A 16033-nucleotide genomic window follows, 5' to 3' on the forward strand; every position below is an offset into this window, starting at 1 on the left:
GAGAGAGTGAATAGCGCGGTCGAAGCGAGGGAGCGACAGAAAAGCAGAGAAACGAGGCCTCCTCCGTTCCCTTTGAAGGCTTGCTACCACCTGCTACCACCGCCGCCTCTATCGGTGGCTGTCTGTACAGAGAACAAGCGGGGGCGGCGGTGCAGCGTCACGAATGGAGAGCAGTGACGCTGTTCACGGTTCCACGGATTGATCCTGCCGTTCCCTGTTCTTGGAAACGGGCAAGTCGAGGAGAACTCGAGGAGAAGCAAAGTGTGTACCGTTTACCTTTCACGGCGGATTTTTGTGATCCGTGCACTCGTGGTGCGCCGCTGCATCGATTCCGGGGATCTGCCTCTCTGATTACACGCCGACAGTGTAACCGGCGGTTTCGCCAACCACCGATAACGTTTCCGTACGTCAGAGATCCGATCTGCCCGTTATTTCGTGCAGAGTAAAGGAGCAAAGGAACGATTCGTTGGACGAGGCAGCCTCCTTTCGATCGGTTTGTCGTTGACGTCGAAACAGGAAGACAGGCGACCGTGAAATCAAAGACGGACGATTCTGGCGCGTGAAGTTGTAAAATATATTTCCATATATGGTAGCGGATAGGAGCAAATAGTAGCAAGGGGAAACAGATTCCAAGGAAGAGTCGTAGAAACGAGAAACTGGAAGGATTAAATAGACGCTGAGATGATAAGAAGAAACAATAGCTACGGTGAGAGACAAGTATAAAAAGAATGATAAAAGACAAAAGATTGTAGGGTGAGGATGAGTTATAAAAAGAAGGAAATATGAAAAGATTAAGTAGAAGCAACCGTAGTAAAAATAAGTGGATTCTAGAGGGAGAAGATGCTGTGAAAAGAAGGAGGCAATTGTAATAGAAGATAAAAGATCGTAGAGGAGCCGTGGCAAACTTATGATTTAGTAGAATACTAGTGAAAGAAACGCGAAGATTGAAATAAAAGGGGACTTCGAAGATGAAACGGAGCAAAATGAGAAGGGAATCCATAAAGTGTAATAAAGAAGCGCGGGGATTAAAGAGAAGAGTTTTTAGTTGATGAAATGATATCATACGTGTTCAATAAGGACACCGTTGAGTTGGATAAAAATCGGATTAGATTTTTTACTTGCTTGGATAAGAATTTATCTCTGTTCGATTTTAGAATCGAGAAGTTGTTTGATGTTTAATGACATCTGTTCGTCGAACTGTCGACCGAATCAGCGGATGGGTCTGTTTGAACGTTCCACAGACTTTGATCGATGTGCAGACAGTAAAATGCGAATTTATCGGTACGCGATAAGGAGATGAAAATACTCGATGTTGATCAAATATCGGGATGTTTGTATCGAACTTTTGTAAATAGTGGATTCTTACGATGATTACATTAGGTTAGCGACGAACCTCTGACGAAGATTTTACTGAACATTTAAAATATTGGATGAATGGAAACGCAGACCAATTAAAAATCGTCTGAAAGATGATTGTCTTTTAATTTAAACCTTAACTTTAAAAAAAAAAAGAATTGTTAGGATCATGAATTTAGTATCAACTATGAAACAATTACGAACTATTTCATTTATAAAAAGCCTTTAACGAAGATTCCATTAAACGTTTAAAAGATCAAAGGACGCGATATCAGCATTTTCTCTAAAGCGCATGAAAAGGAAAGAAAAATTCACGAAATTTATAAAGAGTTAACTGAACATTCGTAACACCAAAGCCCCTTTAAAAATCAATTCAAAGTCATGAAAAATCTATTAAAGAAAGGTCGCTAATTCCAAGCGATCATTCGTTGCAGGTGCTAAAACATAGGATAAAAGAAAAGAAGAAAATACGCGAGATTAAGAACAATAGAATTTTTCGAAGAAAGAAGATTTTCAAAACGATCGCCTACTCATCGATGGGGAAGAGCGTCGTCGACCTGATGATGTTCCTGGACGTCTGCCAGCTGTACCTTCAAACGAAACGGAAGTCGCGGAACTTGTGCACGCTTTGGGCCATCGTCACGTTCATTCGCACGGAAGACACCGGTGAATTTCTACGTTGGTGCCGAGCGTACACAGTTCCTTATCTACGTTACAGGGACAACTATGTCAGTTCTAGCGCCAAAGAAAAGCAGAGGGTCGATAAACTGATTCTGAAGGTTCTGCAAGAGCTGTTCTATTGCGGATGCATACCACCATCCGATATCGGTCTATGAATGAAATTTTCTCACACATATTTATAAAAATGTTCTACCGTACATGGTGGATTATTTTAACGAAGATTTTCCTGCTCGGTATCTTCTTCTTGGAGATGTAAGTGTGTACGTTTACTAATAGCCATTTTTCCCGAATTTTTCTGTTTTACGAATTTTACCAATGATCAAACTCTAAATAAGAATCGCGAATCCAGAGAAAAAGAGAGAGAGAAAATGAACAGGTAAAATGTTCACGAAGGAATCGTTACACGATGATTATTATTTTATTGGTGGTAGTTTGCAACGTCTTTGTATCGCATCGTCGACGATAGACTCATTTAGACCCTTTTTGATTAAACTGTGAATGGAATTATTTCATATCGGTTACTTAAGACCACTCCTTTTTTTAATCAATGTACGCTTACGAATTTTCCTAAGTATAATTATTCAAAGACTACTACGTATCTTAACAAATATATACATAGATGCATAATCGTTTCATAATATTTCATAAATGAGAAACGTAGTGCTCAAGAAGGCACGATAGTTGAGATTGTGTTCGATGCACGGAGAGCGTCGAAGAGCAGCGTCGCTCTCGATTTTAATCCCTCTGGAGGATCGATCTACCTGTGGATTGCTCTTTCAATTCGACGTTTCTCCCTTCTCAGCTGTTATTCTTTTCTTGCGTCGTTCTTCACGTGCTCGTGGCTCGTACAGCCACGAGCGGACGCGTCTTGCAGAATTCCTCTTTCGTTAATGGAAAGACCACTCGACCTGTTTGTGTCGTCCATGTTGACAACGAACGTCGACGACGGCCATTTCGACGAGGGTCCTCCACCGTTGCCAGGAACAGAAGCTTTAGAAACGTTGCTCGAAGGAGAAGAAGTTATTGTTCGATGGTCGAGCGTGGTAAGTTTTCACTAGTGGCGCATTCACGCGAAATACGAGAGGAACAGGCTTAGCATGTCTTGTGCAATTATGCGGTATTTCTGGCTCATAAATGGCCACAACGATTTCAATTAGGTTTATTATATCAGATTTATATTAAATTCGGCTATTGGATTCTGAAATACTTGGTCCTTTCGTAGTTCTATATTTTACCTGATAAATATCATCGATGTGACGTTTACGATACTCGATTACATTTATTACAAGCACCGTATCGGTATCGATAGAAATACCAATAACGATTAAATATTATAATTCGCAATTATATATATAATTAATTAACAATTATATATACATAATTATAAGTTGAGGTTTTATATCTCGGAATAGAGAGACCAAACGCGTGGATGAATGTATTATAGAAATTCTTGATTCAGAAATGTTAGAACTTAGAATTTCCAGTGGTTTCTATCTTATGTGATAATACATTGATAGATGGATTTATTACAGTGGATTAAACAGAAAACGATGATTGTTTAACTTGGACTTAATACAGTAGCGTGATATGACAACTCTCGGTTAACGATTCTTGACTCTTGTCTTTTCCGGTGGCTAAGTGAACGATCAACGGCTGCGTTGCCGAAATATATCGATTGAAGTTTTCCCTATTGAAGTTTTCCGACCCTTTCGGTTTGTCGCCATTTGCGCTTTATCGTCGATATTGTCTGTATGTCGGCGATCTTTCCGCGGTACTATTGGGTTGGCAACTAAGTGATCGCGGATTTTGTCAACACCACCTAATGACAAAATCCTCAATCGCTTAGTTGCCGACCCAATACAACGGAGGAACAGCTGCAAAGAGAATCGTCGTGCCAAAAACTAAACACTAGAGAAGACGTAGAGTTTCCCTAGAAGTGAGACCCACTTGAACAGATACAATTCACGAATAACGTTCAGGTATAAAGTATTTGAACTATAACCGAGTTATTAGAGTCTCGAAGAATCTTTGGAAGCTATTAATTATTGTTACGAGTATTACGTTAATTGCTCGCCTTTCGTTAAACGAAGTACTCTAATTGCCTCGTATTCCTCTTTTCTTCGAATTCAAACACCTCTATACAAACTTGATTGAACGTTCGCCTAAAGTTTACAAGTTTATTCGAAAGAAAGTACAATTAATCTCCACTGCGATCTAATCTTCACAATGAGATCTGCTACGTTATTTCTATGTAGCTGTCGTAATAAATTTAGCTATTTTGTTGTCCGATTCGCGATCGCAGAAAATGTTACCACGCTAAGATATTTAGATGGAGACATTGCTGCAATTACGAAATCTAGAATACAGTTTCGCGATCGTTCCAATCGTCGTCCTTCCTTTGGACAAACTAATATTGCACGCCTGGGGAAACTCATAGGAAAAAACAGCGTTGATTGATCGATGGATTGACGTATATGGAGCATTTCTCTTTGGACGCGATAAAACCCGTTCGTATTCACAGGCAGATATACTCTCGGTATCTCGGTTTCCCTCCCGTACCTTTTGTTCGGTTTGTCAAACAGCCAATTATAGATAGTCCGATCGATTTTTCAAATCAACACTCTGACGCGTTGATGATGATTCCGTTCGACGAAATTGATTGGTAGAGAGCCGAAGAGTAAGACGATTTTATCGCCTGTCTTCTCTCCTCTTCTCTTCCCTCTTTTCCTCTACACATTTATGGAAAATTTAAAACCACGAAAGAACACGTAATACCGTTTATCGTTGCATCGATTATTAGTAATTTTCTCGATTCTTGATTTACGACTAGACAGGAATTGAATAAAGTTCCATCCATCGGTAGCGGCGCTATGGAACGCGTAACTAAGCAAAGTCCTTGCCATACGATTCATCGATTCTCGACCATCGTCAAACCGAGGAAACTAAGGAGGAAAATAAATAAAAAAGCAGAAAATAATACACGAGGCGATAGTAACAGGCGCAATGTCGCACGTAGCGAAGAACCTCACTGCACGCGATCACGTGGCAATATCAATTTCGAGCGTGGATATCAGTTTGGAACGTACGTTTAGTCGAACATCTCTTCTTCTCTTTTTCAATGTCCAAAGCTATTGTTTCGAACTGGATTCGCGACAGCTGTCGACCGATAATCTCGTGCGTGCAGCTCAGTTGCACTGGTCAATACGCGATTCATTAGGATGTAGGCCAACCAGCGACGATTAATTAGGTCGAACGTGCTACCTGTAGATTCTGGCCCGGTGTGTTCCGCCAAAACGCTCCACCGATTATTCCCAATTTCACGGTTTTCAATTTTTGCGAAGCGATGATCGGAATAGGATCGCTTTTTAACACGGTTGCAACAGTCGAAAAGTTTAACGACCATAATGGGCGTATTTTTATTCTCGTTTCGTCATTCTATGATTTATGTGAATATTTCGTTGCAGTTCGTTGGAAAGGTGAACGCGTTTTGGTTACATCAAAAAGTAAGATCGATTAGGCTTTGACCGTGGAGGTGAACGAAAGTCGAGGACAGATATGTTCACGGATGATTTTCCTTGAATTCGATGAAAGAGCTTGGAGGCTCAGCGTTTAAAAATATCTCAGGTCCTCTTAAGGATGAACCTCCGGTGAAACATACACGGAATACGGAAGTATTTGGAGCTGTTATTTTAGCGTTAACGGAAGTACTTGCAGACGACTATTTTTAACCCTCCTTTGCGTCGTTCTTTTTAAAAAAACGCGCCTCTAGACTCTTGCTGGCATTTTTAAACTTTAAAGCCTTTTAAACTTTAACCTTTCCGCCGGCTCTGCCGCTTCACCGCGGAATATTTTATACGTTACGTTGCGTTTCTGTATTACGTTTTAATCGGCTATCTATCGGAAATTTCAATTGTACGTAATAGGAAGCGTTTAATTTGATAAAAAAAAAAAAAGAAGAATTTAATCGTCCTTGGATTCTCATGTGAAACGATTTCCATGCAGAAGATTATACGAATATTTTACGAAGATTATACGAACATATTTTTTCATATGTTCAATTGTTTTAGAGACACGGTAAACTCCAGTAAAATCGCGTTTTCCGAAAGTAACGTGTTCCAAGCGATCGTCGCTATGTCGACTTTTATTTTCTACGTTTTATCGAATAGGACAATATTTTAAAAACAAATAACGTATATACGAAGTTGATTAAAAAAAAACATGTTATTCATGTATGTAAAGAATGTTGTATTTCATTGAAATTTAATAAAAATGTAATTATACAAATCCACGTATTGTGTTCTTGAAGATTCTTTTTAATTGAAAAATACTTTTACGATCTTCGTTATCAGTCATCGTCGGAATCGTCGCAAATCGCGTTGCAACGTCTTCGTTTTCATGCAAGTAAATATTCATTTTCAATCGTTGAATCATGTTCGATCTTTTCAACGAATCTCAACGAAGAATTGCTTTGTTACGCGTATTTGCCGCGTTATATCATATTCGCGTTGCAAAAACTCGCGTTATACGACGGTTTACTGTATTTGCAATAAATTCCTTACGAGATATTCCTTGTACAGCATCGACGATCTACGATACGCGACTAAGTAATCAAGTTTAAGCGGATTAATAATTCATTTCCATGCGATTCAATTATCAATTGAACCTTTCTAAACATAACTTGAAACGATGATGTTGATATCACGATTGTTTACAAGTCTATCGGTATATCAAAGAGAGAAATATTCGCCACGAAATCACGAGGGGAAAGACGTAAGATACGAGAATTTATTGGGAATAAGAGTGGTCGAGGATGTTAATAAACATCAACGATTTCCTCACAACTTATCGAGGTGGAACCGTGTAGGGAGCGCTTGGTAAATGAAAGTGACGAGAAAGTACGAAACCGGTACCTTTGAAAACCGGAATCCATCGTCGGCCGCCGATTATGGAATATCAATGGATGACCAAATAAAATTAAAGCCGTGCAGCACTGAAAACGAAAGCGATTCTACTCGGAGGATTCGAAAAAACTGGGAGATTCGTAGCTGGATAGCAGAGGAATGTTTATTATAAATTAACAGAAAAGACAGTACGATAAACACAATATTGCAACACTCTCACAAAATCGAATATAATATCGCGCTTCACGAATTCGCTTATCACTATTTCTACGTCACAGCAACACGATGAACTTCTCTCGACCACGATTAATTCAACTCTGACAGCATTACCACGCTCATTTTTCCTTTAACAAACCTTGGTAACGCTCACAACACTCCTTGACAACATTAACATACCTTAACAACGTTTATAAACAATCAGCCACGTCTTTCACTAACGTCACACCATCGCAAAATTGTATCTTCTTTGTTCCGGTCGAAAAAATTGATAGGAATTTGACGAATGTTCGGGACGAAAATTCCGACGAAACGTTCGATCAACGAGATCAAACTTCATTTCTTTTCCTAAACAAAAATTCCCGTGGAAAATATCCGTAGAATATTTAGAGGCGTGGCGAGATACGCGTAGCTGTCCTGCGCTCGAATAATTTAAACCGATCCTTTGTTTCCATTCATCGTAGGTGATAAGACGGAAGACAATGCGACGCGGAGGATAGTTTTGGCGAATAAACGGAACGAGCAAGTGAAAATGCACCGTGACACGAGTCGAGAAACCCGCTGCGCAGAGTTTCCGAGCTTCCGTGTTATGAGAAACCGTCGCGTTATTGTTAACGTGGGACGACAATGATAAATTTCGAACAGAATCGTCGCGTGACCTTGCGTAGGTGTTTTATCAGATTAAAAAAAAAAACGCAGAGGATTAGCGAGGTAAAATTAGTTGCAGCGGTTTTGGGTTGTGTAATTCAAGTTCCATCGTAATTAGAAATCAGGATCAGTTTTATTTACCGGCTGTTATCCGGTCGCTGCCAGTGACTGTACAGACCGTTTCAAAACAAGCGTAACGTGAAACGACAAGTAGAAAACCACGGCAAGAGCAAACAGTCCCTCGCCTTTTGCTGTGTCCTTCACTCTGTCTCGTTTAATATCGATCTACATATTTTTTCAATTTGAATTCACAGCTTATAAATTGTTGAGGTTATTCGATGTGTAAACACGTGGATAAATTGCAAGGCAGAAAATATATTTAAATAGAAGCGTAATTATAAGTAAGGATACAATTTGAGCTGGTCCAGATCCGCACGCTAGTGTCGCGTAATTTTTAGGGTTGGTTGATGAAAATAAAGATAGCTGAGTCGTAACACAACTATTAACTTTGTTTTAATTAAACTTTATTATGAATTCAGCAATCACAATGTAACACACACTGAATTAACATAAATCACAATTCACTCCAACCACGTTATGTAAGACTTAGTTACAACGATACGTTAAGTACGCCACTTATAAGGGTAGAGACCGGTATAGATATGTTGACTATTCTAAGGATATAGAATAAGTGAGCTTTTCTGGCAATACTATGTCTGAGGAAGGCTAGGGGTGGGTGTGTCTAAGGACACGGGACTATCGGATTTGTTGATGACAATTTTGGTTAAGGAAGTGAGGGCAGTAGACACCGTCTCCGATTGGATAATAAGACGGTTGGTGGACCAGGAAGGGTTTTAGCCGCCCTCGCGAGAAAGTTGCTAACGGAACATACCAGATGTGAAGAAAATCAACTTTCTAAGCTAACACGTGGTAGACAATAAACGTAAAGGGAAATCTAAGACAGGAAATACTCGCTTGGTCCGAAGGACCTTAACTATGAAAATGCCAAGACCCCTGGTGGGTAATTAAGACTATTGAGGGTGCGCACCAAGGGGTCATCTGGGTGCCATCCTGTCCGTGGTGTGTGGCCTGATGTCTGATGTGAATTGACGTTACACTAGCTGTGTTACCCGATAACTAAAAACCCCGAAGCCAACGTCGCCTGTCTACCGTTTATGGTCTGACTTCGTCGCAGTCTTTTGTCTACGCGCTGTCGATGGCTTCCGTGCTTGAGAAAACTAAAAAGACCAGACGTAGAGTTTTCTTATAAGTGGTGTGACCACTTCAACATAAATAATATAATTGTAATAATATAATAATCTCGCTGTAATAATAAATAAATAAATACTCGCCCTATATACAGAGATATTTTCAATGGATTTCAAGTAGAAGCGTTGTAAGTTTAGTCTGAATTTAGTCTTTTCGTACAACGACGAAATTCCTTGCACTCTGTCAAGTTCAAGTAAAGATATTTTACTGTGAAATTTATGTTCGCCCTTATGGATCGATAACGAGTGACGATTTTATTTGCAGTTTCGCGGACACGCGTGTGGATGAGGGTAAACCATCTTAGCGAGAGGGATGTCTGAAAGCGACGGAGAGCAAGTAGCTCGGTCGGTGGCCTTGGAGCAAGCCTACGTCCACGAAGTTTACGAGCAATGCGCCGAAAAAACGGTCCAGAGTCGACACTGGCCACGAATCTATCAATTTCTCGAAGAATTGGAGCCGGGAGCCCTTGTTTGCGATATTGGTAACTTCACCGACTTTTCACACATCGTATAGTCTCCTTTGAACGAAGATATTAACATTTACCATGTACAGGGTGTCCTACAGCTTTGTCGGTATAGTCTATGTACACGATAGAAGAAAAAATGTTATTATCGTAATCGCTGTGGTCGCTTAAACGTGTCGCTCAAAGATTCATTGAATGGTCGTATTTAGTAAACGAAGCAGGTTACAAGAAGCTCGGAGAAAAGTGAATAGAGAACGGTATATGGAAATAAACCGTTCGATTGAATTAAAATGAGGTTCTGGCACAGACAAAATCGGTAGGAAGAAAAGAATGGGAAGTCAAATAAAAGAAGTAGCACGATGTACAAACGAAGAGGAACTGTGTCAGGTACGTGAGAGAAAAAAGTCAGGATCCTTCGAGCACATGCTAAAAGACTGCTCGATGTACGGTGAATCAAGGCCAGAGGTACCCAGGAATAAAAACAACAGGCGAATCACGAAAGCGAGCATCGAAGAGGATGTAAGAAGATTCCACTGCTTCATACAAAGCGCAACGAGAATTTTTATTTCTAAACTTTCATTTAGGACAATGTGATATTAATTACGCTGTACCAAAGAAAGATTGTTACCTATACATTTTTTCTTTTCTTTTTTTTTTAGGAAGATTGTATAATTTGAATAACAAGTACAAGCATAACACGCACGAGGTGTTTCCTTATGAAAAGATAAGAACAAAACATGGAAGAAAATTTGTTCGTTTAAGCCTTAGTTCGAATATTTATCAAGTATACTTGACTGTGGCAAAATACGAGAGGAAAAGCAACGAACTTGTGGTTACCACGCTATAAGACAATACTGGGACACCCTGTACAATTTACATATATAATTTAATGAAAATATTCTGAAATTTTTGTATCGGAAACGAACAATTTAATCTAGCTGCTCGTTGATCTCACGAGTCGATTCGCAGATTTTTCAGTCTTACCATAGCCGCGCCCCATGGAACATACACATACACACACGCGCGTGCACAGCCCATTTATAGACGCGTGTCTTTATTCCTTCCTTTGGCCGCTTTTTCCCCGCCTCTTAACTCCGGCTACTTGCGCTTTCACATGATCAATTGACCTCCGCACGGATGTATCAAGGCGAGTTCGTGTAAATCACGTACAGGTAACACGTACGCTTGTCTAAGTTCAAATGCAATGTGGTCGAACGATATGTCGCGTAGCCACCTTTGAAATACCGTGGGATACGTTCTCCTTGGATTACACAAACTCATCGACCAGCGAACTTTGAGGCCGGGTTCGCGTACCGTGTTCCGCTTCTGAACCGCTTTTCGTTCATCGTTTCAACTACCGGTTTCACCCGTCGAATTAGTCATCGGTTTTCCGGTCTGTTTCTTACAGGCCGATCAGCTGATCGCATTACCAAACCGGAATTCCTAGCAAAACCTTTGATTTCGCTGGTAACTATATTGCGGATTTTCCTGCAATTTCGTATTTTTCTTAATTAAAGAAACTAGCGCGTAGATTCATTTCGCTGATCATATATAGCAGAGAACGTAGTTCACTCTGAATATTTTCCCTGTCTTTGCATGGTACGCGTATTTTTTTACGTTCTCAAATCTGCCGTTTTACGTACGTTTTTACGTTCTCAAATCTGTCGTAAATGCAGTAAAATCCCCGCGGTTCACTCGTGATCAATTTAATTTTATTTTCTTGCTGCCGCGCTCTTAGAATCTGTACGTTCCGAATCTTATTTCCGTTTCAGCGAGCGGCAAGACTCGATACTTTGAGGGAAACTTCGTGTAAAGCTTGCCATAAAATTGATACACGCGTGTCGATAATGACCCGTTCCATTTGTGTTCCATGTTAGGAAATTTCGTAGCGATAAAAACACACGTTTAATCGCAAACGACTGAAAGAACGCAGCTGCAGATACGTTTATTTGTGAAACTTTATTAGACATCGTTAGCTAACGAGTCGATCGCTCTTATTCAGGTTGTGGCAACGGGAAGTACCTGAACGTTAATCACAGCATCTTTAAGGTAGGAGTGGACCGGTGCAAGCGTTTCACGGATATCGCGCGTGAGAAGGAAAATGAGGTGAATATATCACTTTAGAAAATATAAATATCGAGAGTACATAAAATGGAACTGCAGTCTAATACCGGAAACAAACTCTTGTATCCGTATCCTGCCTCTAACGACCTGATTAAGCTCTAATCATAACGAACGTTATTAATTGTATCCGGGATAGGTCATCTCGCGATTATTATAATGTCTTTCTAATTAAATTCTATCTTACAACTGTACGTAATAATATTGACAACAAGCGAGACCGAAACTAATATCATTGTCGCTAATAGACTGTGTCTATGAGGCATTTGAATTTTCGCAGAAATGTAAAAGAGAACGCGCGTAGTGTTTAGAAAATAGGCGAGATATTAATTCGTCGTTTACATTGCAGGTATTGATCTGCGATAATCTAGCTTTGCCGTTTCGAGATGAGAGTTTCGACGCGGTCCTCTCGATCGCCGTGGTGCATCACTTTGCCACAACAGAGAGGCGGGTTCACGCGTTGAAAGAACTCGCAAGAGTATTGCGGATCGGCGGTCGACTGGTTATATCGGTATGGGCTATGGAACAAAAACACAGGAGGGTAAATAAAACGTAACAAATCAAATATTTGTATTGTGTTGTGTTCGTTTATCGTATCGAGGCATACGTACCTATTACAATCTCTTGTGTACGCTTCCTGCATCTTGCTCCTATTAGGTTGACCCAAACAACTGTTGTATTACTACGAAATGGATCATATGTGATTCAATAAAATAATATAATTTGAATAGTAAGAGAACATTTTGTTCTATTACTAGAAAATGGATAATACATAATTGAATAAAATAATGTAAAAGAAAGAATGTCGCGCATCTATTATTTCCTTGTAAAAGGAAAGAAACTTTGGGACACCCTAATATATTAGTTTATTCCTTAGAGCCAACTCTTAACTCGTTACGCTATTTATCCAAATGTATATCTATATTCTGTGTTTTAATTTACTATACAGATTAGTATATGTCTTCTACGTGGTCAGTCTTTGGTATTTCATCCCTGTTCATCCCCCTTTTGGTTTCTCTATTCGTTCATGCAGTGAACTGGTAACTTCGTGTAATGAATAAAATATTGCTTCTAAAATAAATAAAATAACGGAGATAGAAAATCAAACGAAACATTGGACGTAGGAAGGTAAATAATTCTTAACTATTTCTCATTAAAAAAAAAGAAAAAAAGAGAAAAATTACAAAGGGGCAAAATAATGCGATGCTATAATATTCCATATGTAAATCTTATTTTACATTATTTCTTCGTATTTTTATTTTCATTTCAAAGTCCCGTATACCATCTGTTTCAATTTATTTTTTGTTTTACGTTTCAAGTTAAAAGCAGATATTTAGTGACACAAAAAGCTTCAAATGTATGGAATTGTGTATAGCACGTGGAGCGTGTAAACGCGCTTAAACTTCGGATTACAAGCTATTCGAAGGATTTGCGGATATATAGGCTATTCGATTCAGCTTAAAAATGTCGTCATCCGATACGATTGAATTCAAACGGTATTCGAACATGCCTATGAAATACACCCACGCCAAGCATGACGGTCAATCGATACGATTATTCCAATGCACATAGTCAAGGTAAACCGTTCGAATCTATCGCTATTAAATCTATTTTCCAGTCCAATCTTTCGTGCACGTACTTTGTTCATTTGGTTATGAAGCTTTTTAATTACCAACGCTGGATATCCTTTTATAATTACTTCTATCTTTATTAATATCCCTTATCCCTATTAATACTTTTACAGAGTGACCATATTAGCAATTTCTAATAAATTTAACCTTTAAAGGCTAGCCATGGGTAAAACTTCGCCCCAAGTAAATTTTATCTCAACCACTGCAAGTAATAACTTTCTCTACTTTTGACCTACAATATAAAAGAAACGTATCAGGTTGAAATTTCACTTATAATAGCGTAAACGCGATTTCCTTTGACGATAACTTTCAAGGTGAAAGATACGTATCTTAATAAATAGTAGCGAGTAAAAAATATGAATATTAATAAAAAAAATTCGTTCTTTTTGTTTGCAGTTCGAGTCTCAAGACGTGTTGGTACCATGGCCGAAAGCTTACTGCATGAACTCGGTGACAAATAGGTCGAAACGTTCGAGCGCGCCACACGCCACTGAATTATATTACAATCAGAACGCTCAAAAATTCCCATCTTCCAAAAGGTATCTAATCGATTCAACGATCCAAAGAGGCTAAAGGAAGAACGCGCATTGCGCTCAACTTAATTCGTCTCTTCATATTTTAGTACTTCTGTGCACAAACTGAGTCGTTTACGTCACGTTGATCGCTGTTTTACGCTTCCGAAATATCCGCCAAAATTACTCTGACATATTCGTCCAATCCGTTGTACAATCGATCTTAAGTCAGAAGATGTAAAAGATTTTTGAGGAAAAATAAAAATTCCTAGAATCGAGAAAATTCACTAGTGAAGGTTCGCTCGGAATGTAAACGATCCAGGTTGCCACGAGTTAATTATTCGAAAACTTTGACAGTGCTGCCAGATTGGTAATTTACGAAAATTGCATCTCCATCGTCTACCCTAGTCTTCCTCTCTTCTTCCGCTTTCCAGAGCCAACATGGTAACCTCGATAATTACTGCTAATGGGATTCTTGTTTCAGGAACAGCCAACGAAAATGCAAAAGCAAGAGCTATTGGATCGACCCGATATTCAGCCCATCACCGTCAACCAGCAGCCTATCCAGCCCGAACGAGACGTGCTACAGTTTTTTCCGTCGCGCTTTGCAGGTAACATAATCTACGTACCACGTTCGTGGCTGGAAACTTGGCTGCCGGAAGAGATATAAATTTCGTTGATTAGAACAGACTGCAAGATGTTCGTGCAAATTCATATTTTTATAAGTACAATCAAAGCAACAAAATATACGGCAAAGAGTAATTCGTCTATTATTGTAACGAATATGTTCTATATTTGGAATATTTCTTGTATTAGATAAAAGCCACGAGGCGCAACTTGTCTACTACTACTATACCGAGAACCTGTGAAAAGATGAAACGAAAGAAAAATGTATATTTCGCAGAAGAGCATCAAAGATGATGGGGTCCAACTTTCCAGCCACGCATTACGCTCACGTTTCCTTGAATAGTTCCCAGTTGTCACGTGTTATACAATCGCGTGCAAACGCTGAGATTGTTTCTCCTTCTCGTTTTCTGTATTCCTTTTTCGCCTGTTTTTTTTTCTTTAAACTTTCCGCCTGCATGTTGTTGCGACACGATAATTTCTAGTAATAGGTGGCTAAATTGTTGCCAGGCCTTATCGATTCCGCGCGCAACCGTAACGATGCTCGGTACCGAAAAAAGTAGGCTAACTGCTTGCAGAATACGCTTCGAATGTAATTGGAACGGGCAAAATGCAGCGAAGATCGTTTGTCAGCGGGATGCCCGAGTAATTTTGCCTCTCGTTGTTTCCTCGTGGATGTTGGATAATCGATTGAACGAGATCTTAGGAAGGAATCTTTAAGGCGACTGTCTTCTTGTAATTTGGAAACCTCGAGCATTCCTGTTTCCTTGTTTTTTGAAAATCAGACGAACGATTCAGAATTGTAAATTTAATTAGTATCTCGTTTATTGAGATACGACGTTTCATGACATCTTTTCTCTTTTTATAGATAAGTCATTTCTGAGTGACCTGGGAAAGCCACTGACTTGAGAAACGCTATATTGAACGCTTTACAAACGGCTTTGTCTAATATACGCATCTGCTCATAAATATTAGAACATCATCGTACAAGACTCGATAGCCAAGCTAAATTGCTAACTGGAATTTCTGTTTTTTTTTAGAAATTAGCAGGAAGTAGACGTGGATCTGGCAATCGACCTTGGTTTCTTGACAGTTGGCAGAGTGGCAGTGGGAAGAATCGCAAAGACTACGAGCAAGAAGAACCACCGGACGTGGACGAACTGCCCATCGAGTTACGCCGCGTAGAGGATGTTAACGTGACATTGAACAAACAGTCAGACTCTCTGAGTATTAAATCTAAGAGTCTGGGTGATATTTTGGAGATTCAGCGACTGGACCTTGTACGATCTAGATCCAGTATTCCTGGTTTGTGCTCCGTGTTGACGTCCGAATTGAATTTGGACGGGGAATCGAGGACGTCATCGTCGATGAGTGGCTCGAAGCCACGGCTAGTCAAGCAGAAGACTCACCTCGTGGACGACACCGGTTTGGAACATCCTGATAACACTGCCATTCAAGAAATATCTAAGGACATTCCAGACTTTCAGGTTCTAACCTATTTTTAGTTCTTATCGTATCAAGCTTTGATATTTTAATTTAAATTATATAGAAAAAGTACAATTACGCAAATTTAGCTTAGCTATAAATTAATTTTTGTAGATTTCGAATTTT

The 16033-nt window shown here is 39.5% G+C and overlaps 2 protein-coding genes across 8 annotated transcripts in view; one reads left to right on the forward strand and one right to left on the reverse strand.

Moving 5' to 3' along the window:
* LOC117158270 (alpha-N-acetylgalactosaminidase) overlaps positions 1-7212 on the reverse strand; it is a 34274-nt gene extending 27062 nt beyond the window's left edge. Inside the window, exon 1 of the mRNA XM_076622479.1 lies at positions 6948-7212. Coding sequence (XP_076478594.1) covers positions 6948-6967 — 20 coding nt within the window. The 5' untranslated portion in view covers positions 6968-7212. The remainder of the gene's footprint in view (positions 1-6947) is intronic.
* The window catches only part of fid (class I SAM-dependent methyltransferase fire dancer), a 46710-nt gene that overhangs the window by 21571 nt on the left and 9106 nt on the right, over positions 1-16033 (forward strand). For 3 of the 7 annotated variants that reach the window (XR_013059462.1, XR_013059463.1, XM_033337175.2), the window contains exons 2-7: positions 9336-9552; positions 11537-11640; positions 12005-12196; positions 13683-13825; positions 14283-14409; positions 15463-15909. Coding sequence is in view for 5 of the 7 variants with exons in the window: in XM_033337175.2 (XP_033193066.1) it covers positions 9384-9552; positions 11537-11640; positions 12005-12196; positions 13683-13825; positions 14283-14409; positions 15463-15909 (1182 nt within the window). In the remaining 2 variants the exon portion in view is untranslated. Of the gene's footprint in view, positions 1-1790; positions 3081-9335; positions 9553-11536; positions 11641-12004; positions 12208-12978; positions 13233-13682; positions 13826-14282; positions 14410-15462; positions 15910-16033 lie in introns of those variants that run through there. The other 4 variants (XM_076622471.1, XM_076622472.1, XM_076622473.1 and 1 more) reach the window with 4 other exon arrangements.

The sequence above is a fragment of the Bombus vancouverensis genome, chromosome 10 (assembly GCF_051014615.1).
Source record: "Bombus vancouverensis nearcticus chromosome 10, iyBomVanc1_principal, whole genome shotgun sequence".
Lineage (NCBI taxonomy): Eukaryota > Metazoa > Arthropoda > Insecta > Hymenoptera > Apidae > Bombus > Bombus vancouverensis.